The 12,719-nt window shown below is 49.0% G+C and overlaps 1 protein-coding gene across 1 annotated transcript in view; it reads right to left on the bottom strand.

Annotated features, from left to right (window-relative positions):
• GLTP (glycolipid transfer protein) overlaps positions 1-12,719 on the bottom strand; it is a 392,229-nt gene that overhangs the window by 31,769 nt on the left and 347,741 nt on the right. The window contains exon 4 of the mRNA XM_069619406.1: positions 8,836-8,986. Within this exon, the coding sequence (XP_069475507.1) occupies positions 8,836-8,986 (151 nt within the window). The remainder of the gene's footprint in view (positions 1-8,835; positions 8,987-12,719) is intronic.

Below are 12,719 nucleotides of genomic sequence, written 5' to 3'. Positions count from 1 at the left end.
AATCTGTAAAAACCTGAGTGACCACTCTGCCACAGCATATGATTTACCAGTCTTGCAGTGCCCAATGGCCGTGTTGAGTTGGGTACAGATTTGTAAAAGGCGTTGTGGGGGTGTTTGGGGGAAATGGAGCAAGGAACAAGTTACTTACCTGTAACTGCTGTTCTCCAGCATGGGTCTGGCATGGATTCACATGCTCATGAATATTCCCCGTCAGGCTGGGAATCCTCGGTAAAGAAAAAAATCAGTATCGGTTTTGTTTCCGATTGGTCCTTCTTAGTAGTAACCAATCACTGGTCTCTGGGTCATACTGCGCCCAGCCAATGACTGCCCTCTCCCCAAGCCCCGCACCTGGCAGCCATCCTCAGATTTGGTAGCACGTAAAGTGGCAGTATGACCAAGTGAAGAGCCGCAGAGAGGTAGGAGGCAGGGTTCGGATGTGAATCCATGCCAGACCCATGCTGGAGAACAACAGTTACAGTTAAGTAACTTGTTCCTTCTCCAGCATGGGGTCTGGCATGGATTCACATGCTCATGAAAATAAGAATATATAGCAGTACACACATGCACAACCACGGAAGGTGGCAAGGCTCAACTTTAAGCATTACATAAAACTCAACATTAAGCAACTCTTACCTCCTCACCAGGCCCACCTTCAGGCAAACAGGTTGCGCAGCACTGCTTGGCAGACTCTGGACTCCTCCCTGGAATCCCGGTCGACGCAGTAGAATCTCGTGAAGGTGTGCGTCGACCTCCACGTAGCAGCCCTGCAGATGTCCAGCAGGGGCACACCAGACAGGAACGCCGTGGTAGCAGTGATCGCTCTGGTAGAATGGGCTCTCGGACGGCCTGGCAACGGTCGGTTTGCCAACCGATGAGTGCATGATGCAGCCGGAGAGCCATCTGGAAATGGAAGCCTTCGAGAGGGCCTTCCCTTGATTCACAGGTCCAAAATTCACAAAAAGCTGTGACTTCTTCCGAAAACTGTTTGTGAGGTCCACATAGAACTTCAGCGCTCTAGCTACATCCAGCAAGTGCAAAGTCGTCTCGGCCGACGCCGGGAAGAAAACTGGTAACACCCAGGGCTCGTAGAGGTGGAAGTCTGACGGCACCTTGGGCATGAAGGAGGGGTGCGTCCTCAGCACTACCCTCATCTCGTGGAAAGTCAAGTATGGAGGCTTGCAGGTTAGGGCCTGGATCTCTCCCACTCGTCGTGCGGAGGTGATGGCCACAAGGAATGCTGTTTTCCATGACAGAAATTTCAATGGTGCCGAGTGCAGAGGCTTGAATGGTGGCCCCATGAGCCTGGTCAGCACCATGTTGAGCTCCCACGCCGGGGATGGTGCCTTCACCGGCGGGAATGATCGGTACAGTCCCTTCATAAATTCCTTCACCAGGCGATGAGACCACAGGGATGACCGTCCCACAGTTCTGGTGTATCGGGAAAATGCTGCCAGATGCATCTTGATGCAAGAATGAGCTAGTCCAGCCTTGGCCAGTGACAGCAGGTACAGAAGCACTTGAGGGACCGTGATCTATAGCGGGTTAATCTTCTGTGAATGGCACCAGAAAGAGAACCTCTTCCACTTGTGTTCGTAGCACTTGAGAGTTGAGGACGCCCTGGCTTTTGCAAGCACCTCCTTGCAGTCCGCCGGGATATCGTACCCTCCAAACTCTAGTGCTGCAGGAGCCAGGCCTGCAGGTTCAGCGATTCCGGGTCATGATGGATGGCGCCTCTGGAGAGAAGATCTGCGTCCAGCGACAGCTTGCCTGGTGAGGACGCCGACAAATCCAGAAGGTCCGGGAACCAGATCTGTCTCGGCCACGCCGGTGCGACGAGGATCATCTTGCACCGGGACCTCTTGAGTTGGTTGACGAGTCGCAGCAGCAGCGGCAACAGAGGGAACGCATACAGGAACAGGCCGTCCCAGGGGAACGAGAAAGCATCGCCCATGCTCCTCGGCTGGGGAAACCTGCTGGCGAACCTCTGACACTTTATTTGTTTATATAGCGCTAAAGCCCACAGGCATCAGAGCGCTTCACAAAAAGACAAGACAATAATTAAAGACGGGACAAAGATGTGAGCCGGGCCATTATTTCATCGTAGTAGGATTGACGTAATTCCAGTTTTCAATTTCTTCCTGAACTGAATATAGTTGGATTCAAGCTTCAGTGATGTTGGAAGTTCATTCCATTTTTTAGTGCTTAAGGTCGGGAAAGCCTTGCCTAGGCCGTTTTGCTTTTTCGTTGCGGTAGTTTGCAGTAAACCTATATTGGAAGATCTAAGGCACCTAGATGGCTCATGCAACTTAAACTGTTTAAGATAAGCCGGAGCTTTGCCATATAGGCATCGATGGACCATGGTGAGTGACTTGAAGATGATTCTCTCTTCCATGGCCAACCAATGAAGAGCTTTCCTGTCTCCAGTAATATGTTAGTTGCAAACAGGTTGATCTGGGGTTTGCCCCATCGTTGGAAAAGTCGATCCACTTGATTCTGACGTAGCTCCCACTCGTGTCACGAGCGCAGCTCCCTGCTGAGTGAGTCGGCGACGATGTTCTTTATTCCTGCTAGATGGAAGGGAACCAGAAACATTCCCTGGGCGACGGCCCAGTGCCACAGATCCTGGGCCTCCTTGGACAGGGCTGGGGATTTGGTACCCCCCTGCTTCCGGATGTAGAACATCGTGGTGGTGTTCTCGGTGAAGATCCTCACCACCTTGCCCTTGAGGGACGGGAGAAACGACCCGAGGGCCCAGAACACTGCTCGGAGTTCCAGGATGTTGATGTGGAGTGACCTCTCCTCCGGGAGCCAAAGGCCTCTCGCATCAAGATCTCCGGTGTGCGCTCCCATCCCTCCAGGGAGGCGTCCGTCGTCACCGTCTCCTGATGTACCGGGGTCTGAAAGTTCTTGCCTGCCGCAAGATGCATGCGGGTGCCCCACCATCGAATCGCTTGCCGGAAAACATTGTTGAGCGGGATCCTGTCTTCGAAGCTGCCCGTCGCTTGTATCCATACGGGCGTCGAGGAACTCTTGTAGGGGACGCATCCTTAGCCTGCACAGGCGCACCAGGTAGATGCAAGAGGACATCATCCCGAGCAGGGACTTGATGGATCTCACCCTGGCCACGTCCGTGGCCAGGAGGCGCTGCACCTTGCCCAAGATGGCTCTCATCCTCTCCTCCGACGGCGAGGCCAATCGCGCCACTGTATCGAGCTTGGCTCTCAGAAACAGTGCGACCTGCGACGGGACCAGGTGGGATTTTGAGTAGTTTATGGAGAATCCCTGATCCGTGAGGAGTTGGACGGTCTCTGCCGTGTGTCAGACGGCGAGTTCTCTTGATCTTGCACGGATGAGCCAGTCGTCCAGATAGGGGTAGACATGGATCCCCAGCAGGCGCAGTGGCGCCGCCACTGGCGTGAGGCACTTGGTAAACACCCTAGGTGCCGACTTCAGCCCGAATGGTAGGGCCTTGAATTGGTAGTGCCGTCCTTGGACTACGAATATGAGAAACATTCGGTGTCCTTTTAGAATGAGGATGTGGAAGTAAGCATCCTCCAGGTCCAACGACGATAGGAAGTCACCCTTGTCCAGCTTCCCCAGCACGTGCTGGAGGGTGACCATCCTGAGCTTTTGTGCCTTGATATATTTGTTTAGTCGTCGCAGGTCCAGGATGGGGCGCCAACCGCCTGTCTTCTTTCTGACGAGGAAGTACCTGGAGTATACTCCGGAGCCCCGGAGCCTCTTCGGGACGAGCTCGATGGCACCCTTCTTGAGCATCGCCCTTATTTCTAAAAGCAGTTGAGGGACGTTATTTTCCTTCCTGGCCACGGGAGGAATGTGGGGGCACTTCTTTTGAAATTCGAAAGTGTGCCCGTGGGCCAGGGCATCCAGCACCCAACGGTCGGTGAAGATGGACTCCCACACGCTGACAAACTTCGCCAGCCGGCCTCCCATCGGGGTGCTCCGGTGGGGGCCCGACGCTACGACTGGTCCAGTCCTGCATGGAGACGGCTTTGCCGCCTTGGCGACAACGAGATCCTCCCGATTTGCCGCGTCCTCTGTAGGCCTTCTGCGACGAGGAGCGGGCCGCCTGGCAGTACGTCAAGGAGCCACCGCCGGATCCCTTGGAGGCAGCCTGTCTGCCTCTGGAATTCCGAAAGGTCGGCCGTCGTTGCTGCAGCACTCCCAAGGCCCGAGCCGTCTGTGTCGGTCTTAATGGCCTGAAGCAACTCGTCCACTGTTTTCCCAAACAGGTTGTTCCCGTCGAAGGGCATGTCCAAAACTCTGGTTTGCACATCCTGGCAGAAATCAGTTGCCTTGAGCCATCCCCGCCGTCAAAGGCAAACACTGTTGCCCAACTGGCAGAACCCGGTATCAGCGACATCCGTGGCCACCGTTATGGCATGGTCTGACGCCACCTCACCTTCCTGCAGGATCTCTAGGACCTCTGACTTCTTGTCCAGTAGGAAGTCCAGCAGGGGAGCGATCTTGTACCACAGCTCCCTGTCGTAGCGGGCCACAATCGCTAGGGCGTTGGCCGCCTTAATTGTCATCGCCGCAGACGAGAGGACTCGTCGTCCCATGGCATCCAGCTTCTTTCCCTCGCCGTCAGGTGGGGAGGTCGAAGTTGAGGATGACGCCCCCGCCGCCTTCTTCTTGGCCGCCACCGTGACGACTGAATCCGGGGTTGGCTGTGCCCTAAGGCACAAAGGGGCGGAATCGGGGACCCGGTACTTCTCGTACCGATCCCTCTTGGCAGGCGTCGTGGACGAGTTCTTCAGGAGAGCAAGTCCCTCCTCCCAGATATCGTCAATCAATGGTACCGCGATGACCGTCTTCCTCTTGGCCTTTCGCCGCTGATAGAGGAAGCCTTCCTTCTTCTGTTCTTCGGGGCAGAGCTGGAAAAGCTCGGATGCCCTGGCAATCATGGCATGGAAGGAGCCAAATTCGTCGGGCGGTGAGGCCCGAGGGAGTGGTGATGGAAGGCCCATCCCGTAGTCACCGCCGTCGTCATCCGTCCCAGTCATGGCCGTATCCATTCCCGTGTCATCCCTTGGATTAGGGGAAGGAGATGAAGGCTGAGTAGGCCGCGAGGGCTGGAAAGGCGAGGGGAGGGGGATGAACTCTCCTCCGCTTGTTTGCAGGGCTTCCCGACGGGCCCGGTTCTGCTGGGTCGTCCGCTGGGGCGATGGGCAATCTTGTCCTTATCTCCGTGCATAAGGTTTGGATTGCCCTCAAGATGGCCACCGAGTTATCCTGAGGCTCGGGCACTGGCTGGGACGGGCGCAATGGCTGCTCCTCCTCCACGGGATTCTTCTCTGCGCCACCGTCGCTCTCTTCGTCCGCCTCCTCAGGGTTCCCCCCGTGGGACTGGACCTCCTCGAACCTCTTGTTGAGGCCCTTCACGACTTCAACCAGCTCCTCCTCAGAGGCTGTATCCGTGTCCGTGGTGGCCACCCCCCCCCCCCCTTTCTCCACCGGGGTTTTATCGATGGGCTGAAAAGAAGATGCCCTCCCCGGTGGCAGGGAAACTCTGGGCCCCGAGGTCGCCTCCATTGGGTTAGCCTCCCCAGGCTTCGCCAGGGCTGCCGCTACTCCCTCGATAGAGGCCTTCTCTGGGGGAATCAAGGCCTTCACCACCTTGGGCGCGCTTGAGGCCTTCACCTTGGGGGAGGGGTCACCACCTCGCTCCCCCTCAGCTGATCGCTTCGAGATCGACTGGGGCCTCTCCAGAAGCTTTGCCGGGTTCTCAGATTTCCTCTTCCCCGAGCCAGAGGGTTGGCTCATGGTTGATGGCGTCGGTGAACGTGCGCCCTGCCTGGCAGCCGAGGAGCCCGACCCTTCGGCGCTCCCGGTGCCTGCGGACTTGCAGTGCTTTTCCTTCTGTTGGGCCCCCGTCGCCGGGGCGCCCTCACAGGACTTAGAAGCCCGCTCAGACTTCCTCTTCTCACCTGCTGGGCCCTTCTCTAGCCAGCTGGCGAGACGGGACTGACGATCCCTCATGGTCCGTTACGACAGGTTCTTGCAAAACGCACAGTCCTTTTCCACGTGGGTCTTGTCTTCGTGAAGGCAGTAGAGACATCTCAAATGCTCATTCTCCTTGAAAACATTCTGTAATCCGCATCCAGGGAAGTTCCTGAACAGCTTGGATCCGGGTGTCGAGCTTCCCTTGTCCTGGCCCATGTCCACGAGGTAGGCCTCAGATCTTCTGGAATCCTCCAAGAAGCGTAGCTCGACAGAAACTTCACCCTTGAGGGGCGTAGAAAATTCCAAAACGGTTCCCCATTGATCGGAAGTAGAAACGGTGGAGCTTGAGGCTCGATTGACCGAAAAAAAGAGATTAAACTCTTGAAAAAATGCGGACCGCAGTAAAATCTCGAGAGCTATAGCACGAGGACTCCCAACACTTGAACGTGTGGTAACAATCTGAGGATGGCTGCCAGGGGCGGGGCCTAGGGAGAGGGCAGTCATTGGCTGGGGGCAGTATGACCCAGCGACCAGTGATTGGTTACTACTAAGAAAGACAGATCTGAAACGAAACAGATTTTTTCTTTACCGAGTATTCCCAGCCTGACGACAGGGAATATTCATGAGCATGTGAATCCATGGCAGACCCCATGCTGGAGAAACATTCTTACACCTTCCGACACCATGGATTTAAAACACCTGGATGTGAGTTGCTGCCACTCTGCGCCCACACCAGGAGCCAGGACTCTGAGGTGTTTGACATCGCCTTCTGCACCAGGCAGGCTTTCTAGAGCAGCAGACATGAGCAGAGTCCAAAGCTGAGACAATGCAAAGGTACGCCAGATGTTTTAAAACCAAATGCGTGCATACAAGGTGTTCATTTTTATGAATTTGTAGGTGTATGTATGCAAACGTTGAGAACAGTGTGTATGCGCACAGGTGTATGCAGGCTGGGGAAAGAGGGCCGGTGAATGTGCAAGTGATTGAATACAGATGAATGGTGAATATGTTTGTTAACAAATCTAGCAGGTGAATGCACGAGCGAATGAATTTGGGGGTAGGTGGATGCCTCATGAGGGGTCTAGTCCTGTTTGTGAGGGGCAGAATATAAGCAAATGTTCTCATAGTAGACCGAGCATTTACACTGGGATTATGCTCAAAACTCTTTTAAAGAGCCCAACGACTTGAACAGAAAAGAAAGCCATTTCTAAAGAGATGATACATTAAAGAATGGCAACTGGAGCAAGTAGACCACATTCATACGAGTACACACGTCTTAACTTCATATGCAGCAGAAACCCCTGCAAATTTGCACAAAAAAACAAATTGCACTACATGATAGCAGAAGAAACCTCTGCATCAGAGAAGGCGGGACAGAAAGGGCCCAGAGAGCCTACACTGCTGCCAAGAAGAAAAACCTGAATGCAGTTAGGGGCTCAGAGGCTTTCCTACTCCAGAAGAGGAATCAATATTGTGGATAATCACATGCAGTTGTAAGTCAGTGAGTGAATGCATAGTACCTTTAATGTCTCAATGTGTGCCTCCCCTGAAAGGGCAGTATTTAACAGGGTTGATCTGTGGAGCACTAGATTGATTCATGGAACTTTTTCCTATGGGATAAAACGCTTCCATGAATGAGGCCCTTAGTCACAGCACACAAACTAAAGTCTGATTTCACCAATAGGTCTTGGGGTGTAGTTATTGTGAAACATTTTGATGGGGAGTGTCATTCAGTACAATAACAGGACTGTTTTACATCATATAATATATAATACTCATTTCATTAAAAGCTGTAACATTAGTCACTAATTTAAAGGAGGCATTGCTAAACTGGTTTACATTGGATTTCCTGTGCACAACTATCCTTGTATGCATGCACGATACTTTGCAATCTTATATGGGTCTTGTGAGGACCAAACCGAGCCAAACTACATTTGAACAGCACATTCACACCCTGCCATGCTGGTCACCTGGGATTACCGGTATAGTGCAGTAGTCACAGTCTATCAAGGGACTTTCAGCTTTCTTGCCCTTCGCCTTACGCCTTTAGAATTATCTACCAAGTGATCTTTGAGTTGCCCCACATGTTTTACCTTTGCAAACATGCACCTAATCCATTAATCCCATTCCCGCTGTTCAATAACCAGCATGTGCCCCTCATGCCACAACTAAACCTCACCAACTTTAAATAGGATTTGCCACCCACATACTGTGAATCTGTGTGACTAGTTTACAGTGCGGTGTAACCACTTTTGAAGAGGTTGATTATAGCCTAAAAATGAATGAACTAATAAAAAGGGTGCAATACACTTGAAACCAAATTATGCTGTGTATCAGTAACCTTTACTCCATGAAAACCAGCATGCAACTCCCAATGAAAATATAAGGAGAAACAATAAGACCCATTCCTACCCACCTTCCAACTACGCAGATCTGTGAATATGCTTGGATCAGTGGTACCAGCAGAGCAGTGCCATAGGAAGAAGCTTAAAAAAAAACTAAAAAACTAAAATAGGACTACCTGATCTGAAGAGAACTTTAAGGTAATCTTGCATTTTTTACATTTACAATAATTACTAGATGCAAGTATGGATTATAAAAAGATGCAAGTATTAGAATCGAAATATGTTTTACTGGGAAAAGAAGTCTACCCCCCCTTTGACATTGGGAAGTACCCTTTTTACTGTTTTACTCCTAACCTCAAAAAATATGGGACGTAAAATACTAATGCTTCCAAATCCTATCTGGAACCCTGTGTGCACCATTTCCTACCTCGCCTCATCCTGGAATTCAGTAGAAAGGAAAAACGCCCAGGTATTACTCAAAACAATCATGTGACAAAACATACACCAATACGAAAATACTTACTTTAAAAAGCTTCTGCACGACCCAACCATGGTATTTCTTGAGGGCTATTTCATAGGCTTTTGTTGCATTGACTTTGATGTGGTTCGGGTTGTTTTCATCTCTTTCTCCTTCCGCTATACTTTGAAGAAGCACTTGGATAAATTTCAGACCTCTGTTAAGGTAGATGAAAAACAATCTATATTATCTAAGAAATGTAATAGCTACATACACTTAGTTTTCTGCTTGTGTTGTAGAAATAACCAAACGACTTGATGTAGTAGAAGTGAGTAGCGAGTCCGGTCTACAAAGGAGGATCACACTATTAAATCAAAGCCACGTTTCAAAGAACAAATGCTGAATTTACAAATCTTTTTTAAACATCCACTGTAGGATCCAAACAAGGCCATCTTTTGGGAACAAATCCATGTTCATGAAAAACAACTACGATTTCACGAACATTAGATGCATACAAAATCCTGGCATTGATCAAAAGACTGCCTGAGAGAAATTGTTAATACCTTGATGCTCCTATACACTAAATATTATGACCTGAAGAAAGCTGTGCCAATCAAAGCTTGAATTTAAAGTTTGCAAGCAGCGATTTGTCAACTTAAGATGAGTTTGCCAGTTTGAAAAAGATAGGTTTAGGATACTTCCCAGTTAAATTCCTAGCTTCAGTAGGGCTTGATGGCTAGACATCAAGACAGGGCTACTGTGCATTTCACTTGCGTTGCCACCATAAACCTGTCCTACTTGCCTCAGTGCTTGATATCCCGCCTAACCTGCATGCTCTTTCAGAATTCAGAGATGGTCATGGCCTCTCTGCTTAAGTGCACAAGCAACTTAAAACTGGTTTCAGACTAATTGGGATGTCTCAAATAAGTGCCACTCGATTCCCTAAACACAGCAAAGGGACTATGTCTAAGTCTACTCTAACAAGTGTTAAGATGGTCGGGAAACCCCACGTTTAAGCAGAAATGAGGGTGGGAAACGGAAATAAAGCGAGTGAAAGGCAAAACCCAGCTTTATTAACAACCCAAATAAAGAAGGGACAGCATAAAAAACGGAAAGAATGTCACCCTCAAAGCTCTTCATACAAAACATTGTAGTTTAAACCAAAACACATCATAATGATGATATCGGAATATAATAACCTACAGGACGAGCAAATTGGTTGGTGGATAAAGTAAACATGCATTTCTATAGGGGCGAAGCTTCTAATTGGGTAACACTTCTCTACTGGCGCCTCCTGGGACCACCTTACATTGATAACAAAATGACATCACTCTTACAACTCAACTATTAACTTGCTGACCAACCTTGAGCAACTGACAGGTCATCAAGAGAACAGCAATACGGAAGTAGGGGAAAGGTCCACAAGTTGCTTATTTTGATTCAAGAAAAATACCATCCCTCATCTCCTAGGCCATGAGCCCAGGTGATCAGCTTTGTGGTTAACCTTGTATGGCACCCTTTGTCTGGATATATGCGTGAGGAGTAAACAGGTGCCTTATCTGGGTCTGTGCTAACAAATAGACTTTTCTCAAATTACGTGTGATTACGCGTGAGAAGACTTTGAAATTATTTCACCCTGCATTTATGAATATTATAGCTAATATTGGTGCGGTTTCTTTCACCACCGAGGACGCTCGAGCTTGTTCTTCATTGGGTTTTCTGACTTACAATTATCCTGCCCTTGACTGGCTGGCTGTGCTCTTCCAAACTTTAACTTGGAGTATGCTTCTGGGGTCCTGGGAAATCTACCTGGTGCTTTCTCTGCAACGTGCAGATCCCCAAGTTCTTTGTAACCTTGGCTTAGGCTCAAAGCTACCCTCTGAGCTCTGCGCGATCTGTTATTTCAGCAGTCTGTGCTCTCTAAAGTCTTGAGGCTTTTTATGTATTTAAAAGGCTTGCTGCGGCTTCCATTTTGGAAAATATGGCTGCTCATTACTATCGCATTTCTATATTAGTGAGCAATACTCACGTGATGTTCGTGTTGCAGTCTACTTGTACATTGCTTATGTTATATTCTTCGTGTCTTTACGGTTGCAAATGTTAATATTCATGCATAAATGCATATCTGACCAAGTGCCTTTTCTGCGTGTTGAGTGCACATGTGCTTCTTGTCTAACGGATGCATGTGTATGATTTCATTATCAGCATGTTTATTCACACCATCTTTAACACAGTGTGTTCATCTCCTTTTGCAATCGTTGAGGATATGGGCAATACGGTTGCCTTAGTGAATATCGTTTTTCACCCGAGCGGTATTGGACCTAGGGGGTTGGGGGGGAAGGCTGTAGTTTTGCATGATGTATTCATCTGTCTCTCAACACACGTCTGAGTGGCTTGCTCCCTCGCCTGATGGCTTGTGCTGACATGCAATAGAGACATGGCTAGTAACTTGGGTCTGTATTGCTTCTCCCCGACGGGTGGAAGGGGGGGCGGGATGGGGCTTAAGAACTGGTTTGCTTATGCATAGTACCGTTACTATAGCCAAACTCTCCATCCATTACATTCTGATGAATGACTGCTCATGCATGTGCTATACACAAGTCACCCACAGCAGAACTCTAAACTACAGGTGGCATGTTCCTACTCTACTAATGTGGCTAATATATCCATGGTAAAGGAGCCTTTGGCTAACCTACTGGCCTCGGGTTGGTATCCAGCTGCATTGATTTGAATGATCACACCACATTTTCTATTCTTTGGCAAATCATTGTTTCGCCAACATACACACTTAGCAACGTATTCTGACATTGGGAACACTATTCTGTTTTCATAACACGGTTTCCTTATTTGACAACATGTACATTTTATATAAGGTTCAGAGGTTCTGCCACAAAAAGGAACAACCTGCAAACAAAACAGAATACACTCACTTTTTAACGTTCGGTTAGTGGGATTTATACCATGCAACGCTGCCATTTGCATGGTCTCCAATTAAATAGTAGGTCTTCAATTAGATAGTACAGCTCAGCGATTCTCATAAGTCTCAAAAGCCCTACTTGTGAGCATTCTAGTGCGTTATTAGACTCTACCTGCTCCAAGATTGGGTGGTACAAGTAGCTCTCTAGAATTTTGGTTAGATAAGATATGTTTAAGGACACACGTTTCAGGCGATTCCAGCAGTTTTTATTTTTAGAAGTTGTTTCAAGTAGGCATTCTTTAAAGCTTCTGATACAATTTGTGATTTCAGTGAGCCTTTCATTAATCTACGGAAGATGAAAGCTGGCCTTTCCTTGTTAGGAGGTCTCTATGTAGATGCTTGGGGGAGTAAGGGTCAGAGAGCCCCCTTGGTTACCAAGCAAATGTTCAAGTCCGGTTTGGTCATTGCCTGAGGCAAGATTGATGCCAATTCTGTTCCTTATTGCCCAGTTGATGGCTTGCATAGGTCAGTACTTTGCTACTGAAATGGCTACGATATCAAGGTTTTTCGGTAGGGGAAGGTACTTTACTGCAGGAAGCGGGGTCTCATCTCAATGGCAAAGTTCTTTCTCTGGGTGAGGTGCATTATGTATTCATTCAGATTAGTAACTGTTTTTGCTTTAAGGATTTCTACTTTGCAAGTATGGATCTGTCGTCGTTAGGCAACTTAGTCTTGTGGGATGTAGGGTTTTGTAATTTTTGTTTTTTCAATGGTCATAGGTGGAGCGTGAACAGTATTGCTGAAGTCTGATGCCCTTTATAGGGGTGAGAGCGTGCAGTGCTTTTGTCATTACGTTTTCTAGTGTTGATAATCTTCCTTCCAGTATTAAGAGTAATGGTTATTTGGGGCTGGGCTTGGTTTATTGTGTAAGGTTTCCAACTTCCTCCAAGTTTAGAGTTATCCAGCTGCTCCTGGCAGAGTTGTTTGTCTTTTGAGAGCCGGCAGTTGGCACATTGGCATGGTCATCGAATGA

Source organism: Ambystoma mexicanum, chromosome 10, assembly GCF_040938575.1.
Source record: "Ambystoma mexicanum isolate Mex_15411 chromosome 10, UKY_AmexF1_1, whole genome shotgun sequence".
Taxonomy (NCBI): Eukaryota; Metazoa; Chordata; class Amphibia; order Caudata; family Ambystomatidae; genus Ambystoma; species Ambystoma mexicanum.
This window is presented reverse-complemented; position numbering and strand designations above follow the sequence as displayed.